The 13016-nt window shown below is 32.6% G+C and overlaps 1 protein-coding gene across 4 annotated transcripts in view; it reads left to right on the top strand.

Annotated features, from left to right (window-relative positions):
- GSK3B (glycogen synthase kinase 3 beta) overlaps positions 1-13016 on the top strand; it is a 226549-nt gene that overhangs the window by 66730 nt on the left and 146803 nt on the right. For all 4 annotated transcript variants that reach the window (XM_074301332.1, XM_074301331.1, XM_074301330.1 and 1 more), the window contains exon 2: positions 9252-9445. In XM_074301332.1, the coding sequence (XP_074157433.1) occupies positions 9252-9445 (194 nt within the window). The remainder of the gene's footprint in view (positions 1-9251; positions 9446-13016) is intronic.

The following is a 13016-nucleotide window of genomic DNA, read 5'->3' as shown; positions in this document are numbered from 1 at the left end:
AGATATATGCATGTACTTTTACAGCATTGACAATTGCCAAACCTTTAGTTCCAATTTTTCCCCTCTTCCTCCCCACTCCCTCCCTCAGATGGCAGGTTGAACAATACATGTTAAATATGTTAAAGTATAAATTAAATGCAATATATGTATACATGTCCAAACAGTTATTTTGCTGTACAAAAAGAATCAGACTTTGAAATAGTATACAATTAGCCTGTGAAGGAAATAAAAAATGCAGGTGGACAAAAATAGAGGGATTGGGAATGCTATGTAGTGGTTCATAGTCGTCTCCCAGAGTTCTGACTCCTTAATCAATACTCTGTTCTTTGTTTTAGAAAAGAAAAATACATTTTAATCTTTTTTTCTAAACTATCATTTCTTTTTTTTTTTTTTTCAGTTCCTCAGAATTTTCATATAAGGCTGGTTTATATCATGTAGCTCCTTAAACATGAAACAAATATCTTATGATATTATTTGATCAACCTAGTGATTTCCAGTTTAGCCTCAAGATGATTATGTGATAGATGTGATATTGAATGATTTATCTATACATATCTCTTATGTTTGAGATGTCTAGAACTACTTGAAAATTCCCTTTGAGTTATTTAAAATTAAAAAAAAAAAAAAACACCTCACAATTATGTTTTTTAAACATCCACTATGTGCCTGGCATTGTACTAAATAAATGATGGAGATCCAAAGAAAGGGCCCCCAAATGAACCTATTCTGAAGAAGCTCACAGTCCAGTGGGGGAGGCAACATGTAAATAATTATGAATAAACAAGATATACACAAAATCAGTTGGAGATAATCTGAGAAAGCACTATGATAAACTGAGAAGGGCTTTTTGCATAAGGAGGGATTTAGCTGAGACCTGAAGAAAGCCAACCCTAGAAAGTAGAAAGTAGAGATGAGATGGGAGAGAGTTTTCAGACAAGAGTAGAAACCAGTACAAATGCTCTAAGGCTAATATGGGATAATGTATGTGAGAAATAGCAAAATGAATTGACTGCGTTCATTATCCTGGGAGTCCTGCCTTTCCACTTATAAACTGTTGATCCTCTGCCCCCCCATCTGTTATTTTTGTCCTAATGGTGCAGTTAAGCAGCAAGCCTTTGAATCAACCACATCTAACATCAGATGCCTCAGTATGTACTTAGTCAACCTCTACTCAGCAAAAGGAGGAAAGTATATATCATTGTTTTCTCTAGTCTTGATTAGTCATTGTATGGATCAGCGTTCAGAGATTTTAATCTAATTACAAGAACTTTATATATATGATATCATTTGAGGCTCGTGGCCATTGTGAGATAGGTGCTATAATTATCCCATTTTATTGATGAGTAAACCAAATTTGAGAAAGGTTAAGTGAGCTATTAAAGTCTGAAGGGGACTTGAACTCAGATCTTCCAGACTTTTAAATCTGGTGCCATGTCCTCTGTGCTACCTAGCTGCCTCTAAGTTCTTTAAAAGTTGTTTTTCTTTACATTGTTATTGTTATTGTATTGTTATTGTATAAATTGTGTGTGAAGTAGGCAAAACCATCAGTCTCTTTGAATTTTCCCATAATTTCTCAATTCTTCCTATTCATTATTATATTGTAATATTCCATTATATTTACATACATAAATTTTCATATATTCCTCCATTTTTTTCCCCATTCATCCATTTATGAGTATCTACCTTTATCTACCTTGCATGAGGTTTTTGCTACCACAAAAGTTGGTGTTAAATGAATTTTGTTCATATGAGTTTTTTCCCTTTGTCATCATTAATCACCATGGAATATATATCTAACATTAGTATTTATGGGTCAAAAAGCCTTTTTTAGTGGATTTCTAAATTGTTTTCTAGGATGATTGATCTAATTCACAACTCTAGCTACTGTGAAATGCTCTTTTTCTATGATGGTCCTGCTTTGATTATTCTGAAGTTTTCTACCTTTTATTTTGTGAAATCTTCCAAAGATTTACATAATGGAAGCTTTGATTTTTCCTGCTCTTTAAAAAAAAGAGAGAGAGAAGAAAAATGTAGTTTTATGTTTTAATGCTGCAGAATTTAACTTGTTGGTTCTTAATTCTTTGAATTTTTTAGAAAAACTAGATCCTATAGGAATTGAGATGTCTTTAGTAGAAGGGAATATGGAACTTAGTCATTGCTTGAATTTCTTTTGAATTTAGATAATCCACAGAAAGGAGATGGAGTAAATTGCAGCTGGATTCTGATGTCATAAATAGTAGGGTCATGTAATAGCAGTGAGACTTGATGTGTACTATGTGTTGCAGGAACGTTGGTATTAGATTCACTGATATAGGATTTCTTGGACATGAAGTATAGTTAAATTTTGAATGAAGTTTGATTACTTGAAAGGAATGATCAAAAAACTTGTTCATGTAGCCAGAATACAAAACATTTCAATTGAAATGCTTGATGCTTAGGAATCACAAGATGAGTTGATTTTTAATTTAAATTTTTCTTTTACTTTTATTTTGGACAAGACTCAAAATCAGATGTAGTTAAGGTATCTTCAAAAATAGCCTTTTCTATATCTATAAATAAACGGAAAGCTAGGGTTTTTTTGGTGGTTGTTTTTTTTTTTTAACTTCCTTTCTTTCTAGAAATGAATGGTCTTTCTATATTAAATTATCAGAAGTGTGGTGATCCCCTTACCTTTGGATAAAGAACATGCAGAGTCATCCCGGCAAACCCCGTTACAGTGAAAGCTGTGATATGAGCCATTTTGTTTGGCATACTAGCCTAAATTATCTTTTGGCTACTGCCACCTACTAATGTTGAATCATTCATTTTACCATTCTCTCTTGCTATTCATTTTCCCCTTTTCTAACTTGAGTGGATACCTAATTAAGACTTTTTTTTTGTTTTTGTTTTTGTTTTTTTTAAGAAAAAGAAATCCTTTTTAGAAAAAGACAAAAGAAAATTAAATTAAACTAGCAAACAAAATAAATGAGAAGAGTGGGAAAAGATTTTAGTTGCTTACATAGCTGAGAGGGAAAAACAAGGGAAAAAACTAAATAACTAGGAAAAAAAGAACTAATAATTAGTTATGCAGAATTCCAGAATTATGGAAAGGGATAATAAATGGAGGATGGGTTTAAGGGTAAATAAACTAAAATAACTGAAGAAATAACATATTGTATTTAGAGAGGCTGGCAGGGTGGTAGCAGTGAAGATGGTTGGTTGGGAGAATTTTTGTGTGATGGCCAGGGAAAAATCCTAAATTGGGAAAAGAAAAAAAAATCCTAATTTGGAGGCAATTTTTCTTAGCACTATTTGGAATTTTTACAAAAACTGATCACCTGTTAGGGTACAGATATTATAAATAAAGTATAAAAGACAGAAATAGTAAATATATTCTTTATGACTGTAATACAATAAAAATAGTAACGAGTTCAGAACAAGAATCAAAAACAAAAAACACAGGCCTAAATAGAAATTTAATAATGAAATTCTAACTAATAATAACAATTGGATTAATTATTATTGACCTGATAATTGGATCAGAGAACGTAAAAATAGTTAATAATTACATGAAAGAAAATGATAATGAAGAAACAAGATAGAGCTAAAAATTATTCTGAGGGGAAAAATCAAATCCTTACAAATGTACATTAACAAAATAGGAAAATAGGATAAATAAACCAATACTATATGTGAAAATTTGAAAAACTAACAAACCTAAAATGACCACAAAAGAGGAATTTTTTTTTAAGTAGAAGAGAAACAGATTATTTTAAGGCAAACATTTATAGATACGATAAATAAAATTAAAATTTAAAAAGATTAATAAAATTAATAAACTTTTAGCCAATCTGATTATAAAGAAAGCAGCAGAAGTCATATTAACAAAACGTCAAATCACCAATCACTTAGGAAATAAAAATGATTTACAGAATCTACTTTGCACAAATGCTAAGAGAGCAGAATATACACTTTTAACATTTCACAAATGTAAAATAACCCAGCCACCAGAAGATCGAATAAAGTTCTTAAATAATCCATTCTCAAAAAAGGAAATAATACAACCTATAAAAGAATTACCAAAAGGAAGGGGAGGAAGGGAGGAAAGCACAAGTGCTCCTGAAGGATTTACAAGAAAATTCTTTCAAACTTTTAAGTTATTCTCAAAAATTGAGAAAGCTAAAAGATTCATTTTGTGACTCAAAACCCTAATGTTTAAAATAGGGAAGGATAAGGTACAGAAATAGAACTATAAACATAACAATAATGAATATTAATTCAAAATTTTTTAATAAAATCATTTGAAATATACTATAGCATGATTCATCTTAAGAAAGCATTCATTTTGACCGAGTTGGATTCATACCAAAGATGCAAGGAACATTAGGAAATCAATTAGTCATATTAAGATTTAAATATCCCAGGGCAGCTAGGTGGTACAATGGATAGAGCACCAGCCTTGAATTCAGGAGGATCTGAATTCAAACCTAGCCTCAGACACTTAACACTTCTTAGCTGTGTGACCCTGGGCAAGTCATTTAACGTAATTGCCTCAGTTTAAAAAAAAAAAAAAAAAAAAAAAAAGGAATTAAATGACCTAAACCATATGATTATCCTGAAATGTGGAAAAAGCTGTTGACAAAGCATAATGTGTCTTTGTGTGGGGGGAAAAAACCCTACAAAATATAGCTGTATAGGATCTTTTAAAAAAAGATATCAAAAAGTATCTAAAATCAAAAGCAAGCCTCATTTGAAGTAGAGATACATGAATACCTTTTTCTTTTCTCAGTAGTACTTTATTTTTCCAAATATTTCTAAAGATAGTTTTCAACATTCATTTTTATAAGATTTTGTGTTCAACAGAACCTTTTTCAAGTAAATGCAGGAGTAAAGATGCCTAGTTTGTTCATTGTTATTTGACATAGTTTTGGAAACACTAACAAGGGTAAGAAAGGATAAAAGCTAAGAAGATTGTTAAGAAAAATTATCTCTATTTGCTGATGATATGATGGATTTTTTTTTAAGTTTCCCGCATAACTTGATGCATATTATCTTTTTTTTCTTTTATTAATTTTATAATTATACATTTTTTGACAGTATATATGCATGAGTAATTTTTTTTATAACATTATCCCTTGTATTCATTTTTCAAGATTTTCCCCTCCCTCCCTCTACTCCCTCCCCTAGATGACAGGCAATCTCATACATTTTACATGTGTTACAGTATAACCTAGATATAATATATGTATGTAAATCCAATTTTCTTGTTGCACGTTAAGTATTGGATTCCGAAGGTATAAGTAATCTGGGTAGATAGACAGTAGTGCTAATATTTTACATTCAATTCCCAGTGTTCCTTCTCTGTGTGTAGTTGTTTATGTCCAGATATGATGGATTATTAAAAAATCCTAAAGAATTAGCAAAGGTTCTAATTGAGAAGATAGATTCAGCAGAATGCAAAATAACCTACTATAAAATAAACCCTCAGAACTAAACTGTTTTCTATATAGTGACAAAATCAAAGAGACGGTATTAGAAAAGCAAATTCAATTCCAAATAACTACAAAATGTTTAAAATCTCTGGTGTTCAGTGTACCAAAGCACTCAAAATACCAACATAGATCTAGTTTCAGAGAAAGTAAAAGTGGTTTAAGTAACTAGTAGAATATTCAGTGCTCATGGCAAAAATGTGCAAATATTATAAAAATGAAAATATCGATGTTAATTTAGGCTTTTAATGCTATGCCAGCCAAATTATCAAAAGGATAGTTTGTGGAACTTGAGAAAATAACAAAATTGATTTGAAAGATAACAAATCTATGGAATATCAAAGGTGATAATGAAATAAGGTAGAAACAAAGTAGAAATGGTAATTCCAGATGTTATACCATGTTATAAAGCATCAGTCATCAAAAACATCCTGTATTGATTTTTAAAAGGGAGTATTAGAATACTGGAACAGACTATACAAAGAAGAATCAGAAACTATGCAATTTAATAACCCAGAGTTCAAAAAAACAGAAATTATAAATTACTTAGGAAAGAATTCCCTATTTGATACAACTTCTGGGAAAACTGGAAATTAGGCAGAAATTCGAATTAGACCACCATTTTATACTACAGTGCGTTTTAATTGTATAGGTGACATTAATATCAAGGATCATTATAAAAATTATAACTTTTCATATCTATATGTAAGATATATTCTTAATCAAAGAAGATATAAAGACAATTTAAAAATGTATCTTTGATTAAATGAAACTGAAAAGCTGCACAAACAAAATTAATACACTGAGGATAAGAATGCAAATAGTCTAATGGAAGAAAATTATATTAAAATTTTCTGTGAAAGTTTAATATCCAAGATGTAGGAACAAGGTGTGCGTATACACGTATGATGTGTATGTGTGTGTACATATATTTATATACACACACATATATATATAACATGTATTTCACAGCTATGTCAATATAACATATAGAATATACATATTTGCTTATACCTATATATAACATAATAAGTTTATATATCAAAGTTAAACAAACAGACATGTTTTTATTTGATCCTAGAGTTAATAAGAATTGACTGAAATTGGTTGAATAGTCAGTAGGTATATAGAAAGAAAGGAAAAAAACAACACTTCTTCCTTTTAGGGATCTCACAATCTAGTGTGGCAGATAACATTCCAACAGCAATGTTAAAAACAAAATCTATACTGGACCTATAAGAAATGTTCTCAAAGGGAAGCAAAAATTAAGAGTCCTGTAAAGGGCTTCTTGGGTAAAATTGAGTTAATCTAAGGTTGGTGCTAATCCAATTGAAGAAAACACAGCAAGGCAATTAAACAGAAATGGAGGAGGGAGAGAATTCTAGGTATGGGGAGGCAGTCAGTGAAAATGCAAGTTGGAAAGGGAATGTTGTATGCAAGGAAGGACAATATCCATCACTAGATTACAGAATATATATAGAAGGGATGAAGAATAAGAAAATGGAAGGGTAGAAAATATGAAGTAGATGAGCTTTAAAAGCTAAGCAGAGGAGTTTACATTTGATCCTGTAATAGAGTAGAATGTGGTTGGTCATCTTTGGGCTTATTGGAAATCATCAGTTGTATGATGGACTAGAAATATGGAAGGTCAGACAATTGGGAGATTGTTGTAGTAATGTAGTCTAGAGATGTTGAAGGCCTGAACTATGGCGGTAGATAATAGGTTTAGATGTGAGACATGATTTGAAGGTAAAAACAATAAAATCTGGCAACTGATTGGATATGTTAATTGAGGAAGAATAAACAGTCCACAATAATGCCAAGATTATAAATCTGAGGCACTGAAAGGAGAACAGTACATTTGAAATATAAGGAAGTTTGAAAGAGGGGAACATATAAAGGAAAAATTAGTTTGGCTTTAGACATGTCTAATTTAAGGAATTTCTAGTTTATGTTCAAAAATTAATTGTTGATCTGAGACTGAATCTTGGGACAGAATTTCTCTCTCTCTCTCTCTCTCTCTCTCTCTCTCTCTCTCTCTCTCTCTCTCTCTCTCTCTCTCTCTCTCTCTCCCTTCCTCCCTTCCTCCCTTCCTCCCTTCCTCCCTTCCTCCCTTCCTCTCTCTTCCTTTCTTTCCCTCTCTCTTTCCTTCTCTCTCCCTCTCTCTCCACCTTTCTCCTTTTTCCCCTCATCAATGCATCTTTTTCATAAAATTGATAATTAACCCCCCCCATATAAAGGCAGATATAACGAGGGTTAGAGACTGAGAGAAGAAATAAAGTCACCAAATATAATTACCTTTTCATGGAAGTTCATTAGAGAAAGGGAGATAGGGTGATAGTTTAAGGGGATAGTAGAATCTATTGAAGGTTTTTTTAAGCATAAGGTCGATTTCAGCTTGTTTGAAAGTGATTTATAATTGAAAAGAGGGGATTAAGAATGCATCTTTTGGAGAAGATAGGAGTGGTAGGTTCAAGTTCACGTGTAGAAAGATGGCCTTGGCAAGGAGAAGGGATTTATTTCTCTTTTGACAGACTAGTGAAAGGAGAATAATGTGGGAAATTATATCAAAGAATTTTGAAATGGAAGAAAATGGGAGAAGAGTTCATGTTGATTGGCCTCCATGATTTTTAGTAAAGTTAGGACTAAGTTCCTCAACTGGGAAGCAGAAGGAGGTGTTATGGGGAAGTTTGAGGAAAGAAGAGAAGGTTTGGAATTGCTTTTATAAGTGTGAAATAGTCAGTAATAAAAACACTGCCTTGCTGCAGTGAAGACCCACTGGAAATGTATGACAAATTTATATGGTACTAATAAAATAAATAATGTTTGATCAAGTGATTCACACAGCCACAGATAGGCTTAATAACATTGTTTTAATACTTATTAAAATAGAAATAAGGGTAGATCAAATGATTGTTTTGATTATTTCCTTATAATGTATATATTATAGTGTTTTAAACTTAAGATTTTAATAAATTAGAATGTCAAACAAAATTAAAATCTTTGTATAAAAGATAGATATTTTAAATTTAATCTCAGTGTATGAAAGTAAATTTGCCCATTTGTAAAATGAAAAGGTTGGCCAGATCTTTAATATTCCTTTTATCTGTAATTTTTCCATGATTCCTTGAATATTAGGGTTCTAGAATGGGTATCCTATAATAGTACCTTCATGTTTTAATGTTCTGTACTATATAGCATATGGAAGACAGTAGTGGTAAATGAACGTACAGGTATTAAATCAGAAGGAACTTTGTAACTCCAATTCTAAACTTTCATTTTATGGTGGAGGATATTGATATCCAGGTAGGGAGGGTAAGTGACTTTCCTAAGATTGCATAGATTCAAAACTATGTTCTTTGACTCTAGTTCCAAATTTCTTTCTATTATACCATAGTGCAGCTTAATCTCTATTTTGAATTAATTTAACATTCTTATTTTTGTATTTATTTGTTTTGTTTGTTTTGCTAGACTGTAGTGATTAAGTGACTTGCCCAGGGTGATGTAGCAAGTAATTGTTAAGTATCAGAGGCTGGATTTCAACTCAGGTCTTCCTGACTGTAGGGTTGGTGCGCTATCTACTTTGTCATTGCCTGCCTCTTTTTTAATTTTATACCCATTTTCCTTGTTTGAGATCTTATTTTAGGTACTTTGTTCCAAATCATTTTCCTCATACTCAAGCACTTTTAAATTAATTATAATTTAATAATACATCTAGAATTTAGATTTCTTTGTTTATGGAGATTTATTTTAATACTATTCTTTTTGTGTTCTCTTTTCCAGGAGACAAGGATGGCAGCAAGGTGACAACAGTGGTGGCAACTCCTGGACAAGGTCCAGATAGGCCACAGGAAGTCAGTTATACAGACACTAAAGTGATCGGAAATGGGTCGTTTGGTGTAGTGTATCAAGCCAAACTTTGTGATTCAGGAGAACTAGTTGCCATCAAAAAAGTACTGCAGGACAAGAGATTTAAGGTGAGATTTCTGTTATTTTACATGTTTTTGTGATTATTTTAATGTCATTTTTCTAATCATGTTTCACTTCTGTTAGGCAAGTTTTTTAGTAACTCAGATGTAAAGATTTTAACTTATTCAGCTAATATGGTTTGAAGAGACTAATTTGGAAATAGTAGTACTGGATTTAGAGTGATAATTTAGTCAAAACAAAGGTGTTTTACTTTTCCTTAGACTTTTCTTTTTCTTCCCTATTTTCTCTTAATATATTGTTTTACATATGGCCTTATATATAATAATCTCAGTGAAGAAGGAAGAATATGTTTCTTCACAATCTCTAAAATAGGCAGTGTTCAGGGTTCATTCATAGTGAAATCAGAAAGAAGGATGTTCAGAGTTCCATTAATTCCTACCTATATCAAAATGAAATAGCTTCACTACTTTTGAGTAATAAGTTTACAATTCTTCTAACAGAATTTATTTCTAATAGGTAAGGGTTTTATAGACCTTTTGAGGTATTTATAAAAGAATCCATTTGAAGTTAAGTTGTAACAGAAAAATTGCAGGTTGAGACCTCTGATTTGAAAAATGATAATTAAGACTTAGTGACATTGAGCTCTTCTGGGTAGTGAAAAGCCAAACCCTGGTGGACAAACTTAATTTAGATCAGAGAAATTTTTATGTAGGTATATAAAATAGATATGCAAACCAAACATTTACATTAAGTTACGAGATTGGGGTCGTGACCTACAGTTTAAGAACCTAGGAAACTTTAGACAAAAAATTTCAGATGTTTCCTTTATGATAGTAAGATGAGACCTTATATAGCCATCTGTATTTATAGCATAATAGGAATTAAACTTCTTGCTGTATGTACCCCCTCCTCCCCCCCAAAAAAGACAAAGGAGTAAGTAACTAACCATATCTATTTTTTTGAAAAATCAGAGAAGTTTTATGTTAGAAAGGACCTCTGTGCCCTTCTTCTCTAAGGCTTACTTCTCTAAAGTAATCCCCTTTGAGACACATCTAACCTTTGTTTTAAGATGACCAGTGAGGAGCAACTTACTTCCTAACTCCTGAAACAGACCTTTCTACTGTTTTGGGAAAAACTCTTTAAGAAAAATTTTTTGTCATTATCAAATCCAAATTTGCCTCTTGGCAGCTGTGTCCCTTCCATGAACCAGAAGAACTACTCCAAACCTTTTACATGACAGCCTCTTCAGTACTTTAGAATGGCTGTTGTGCTATCAATTCCATTCTCACCCTTTCTTTTTTCCAAGCCAAGTATCCTCAGTTTCTTCAGTCAGTTCTCACATGGCATGAACTTAAGGCTCTTTATCATTCTTCTTGCTTTCCACTGGATAGCCTCAAGATTATTAATGTTCTTTCTAAAATATTGTACTTAGAACTGAATACATTTCTCCAGATTTGATCTAATCTGGGCTCACATGCTGTTACAGTTTCAGAAGCTCACAAAATGCTAAATATCATAAATTGCATATTTGAAACAAAAAAAAAATAAAGCCATGAGCTGTCTTTGCAGAAGCCTATGTTTCTCTTGAATGAATAGTTTGTGTGACATCTCAAGTGGAAATAATTGAGACAGGGATAGTATCATGTGTTTCTAGCTCTGAGGATTCCAATGAATGGTAAATCAGAGCAGTGAGATAGTGCTAGATTACAAGAGACAAGAAAATGGGAGGGAAGATGTAAAGAGCTTGAGGTGGAGGGACTGAACAGGTGAGAGATCATTTCTTATTTCCTATTGCCTTACCTTTCCTTGGTACACTTAGACCTCACTTGAATTAAAAGTGTTCTGCTTTGTGTCTGTCCCTTGGATCACTTGCAGATACTTTTTATTTGTACTTTACATACTTAGAGCAAAATCCTGCCTGCTTTATGAAGTTTTTGTTTTCTTTGCTTAATTGGTTTGCCAGTTTTCACTGTCTTGGTAACAACGAATTTTCTGAACTCTGGTTTGGAGCCACTTTCTAAAGTATTTAAAATTCACTTTCAGCTATTTCTCTGTAGCAACAAACATCTGTTATGTACAGAGATAGCAGAGTATAGTGGATAGAGTTGATCTTGAACCAAAAAGAACTGGATTCTAGCCTGGCCTTTTACAGACAATGACTGTGTAACCCCTTGGCAAGTAAGTTTACTTCTCTGTATTCTAGACAACTTGTTAAAATTATAAATAGGAGAGAAAATGCCAACCTCTATATTGGAAGAGGCGATTTCCAGTTCCCGGTTCCAGTGAATTTTTTATATCTGTTCCTTATCTCATCTCTTATGTACGATGCACAGGGGATCAAAAAACAAAAACGAAACAATTTCTACCTTAAAGGAACTTTTCTACTATAGGAGATAATACAGCCATAGCATAATGAAGAAGAGTGCTGCATTTGGAACCTCCTTGATCTAGAGAGTATTGCTGCATTGATTGTAAAGTCAAGTACTAAATCTGATGTGGCAGTGATTAGAAGTGAATCTTCACTTGTAGGCACAATGTAGTCAAATGAACTTTCTCCTGAGCCCTGCTGCTTTATGCTCTAAGGCAAGTCACCTTAATTTTGCTCAAGATCATTTTCCTCAGTTGTGAAATGAACATGAGAGTGGATGATCCTAAGTATTTAGCTCAACTCAGAATCCTATGATTCTATGTATCTGCTTACAAATAAATGTCTCATACTGGTAGTAGTCATCATCTAGAATGAGGAGGGAGGAAAGGAGAAGGCAGTGAAGAGAATTCCAAATTTGACATTGCCTGGGGATTTGGGGAAATGTTGCTTTAGACAGAAGTGAACAAGATAGAAGAATTTCCTTGTGGTTTTATTTTTGTTTGGTTTTTTTGGGGGGGAGAGCCTGATTTTAAGTTAATACTTTTAATTTAAATTCTTTTTTTGTTATATTGAATTTATTGTACTGGAAGCAAAACTTAAGTAAACATCTCTCCATAGGCCCTTGGAAAGTACTGTACAGGAAAGGTGCTGAAAATTATATGGATTTTAGGTGTCATTTGTGTAAATGTGATAATTGAAGCTGCAGTGTGGGAACTATAAGAGATAAAAGTAAATAAGCAGAAGAGCACAAAGTCCAAAGCAGAGCTTTGGGGAATAATAATTGTTATGGAGCAGGAGGAACATAATGAGATTACCATAAAAGACTAATGGGGGGGAGGAGGAAATAGGGAGTAAGAGGAAATTTTATTTTTTATAAGACTTGGTTTAAAAATTTTGGTTTTTGATTTGCTGATAGGGCTCCGTTAAAAGCACTCATGGTGGCAGCTAGGTGGCGTAGTGGATAGAGCACCAGCCCTGAATTCAGGAGGACCCGAGTTCACATTTGGTCTCAGACACGGAACACTTCCTAGCTGTGTAACCCTGGGCAAGTCACTTAACCCCAGCTTCAGGGGGGGGAAAAAAGCACTCATGGTAAAAAAAAATATTGTTTATTAACACAGAGTGAAAATTTTCATTTTTGTTGTGTAATATCTGAAAACTTCAAAAGATATATATACATTTTGTTATGATGCCAAATAAGTCATCTGAGTTGTTCATCGTGGGAGATTCTTTAATGTCAACATGAATGA

The sequence above is a fragment of the Sminthopsis crassicaudata genome, chromosome 3, assembly GCF_048593235.1.
Source record: "Sminthopsis crassicaudata isolate SCR6 chromosome 3, ASM4859323v1, whole genome shotgun sequence".
In the NCBI taxonomy this organism is placed as follows: domain Eukaryota; kingdom Metazoa; phylum Chordata; class Mammalia; order Dasyuromorphia; family Dasyuridae; genus Sminthopsis; species Sminthopsis crassicaudata.
This window is presented reverse-complemented; position numbering and strand designations above follow the sequence as displayed.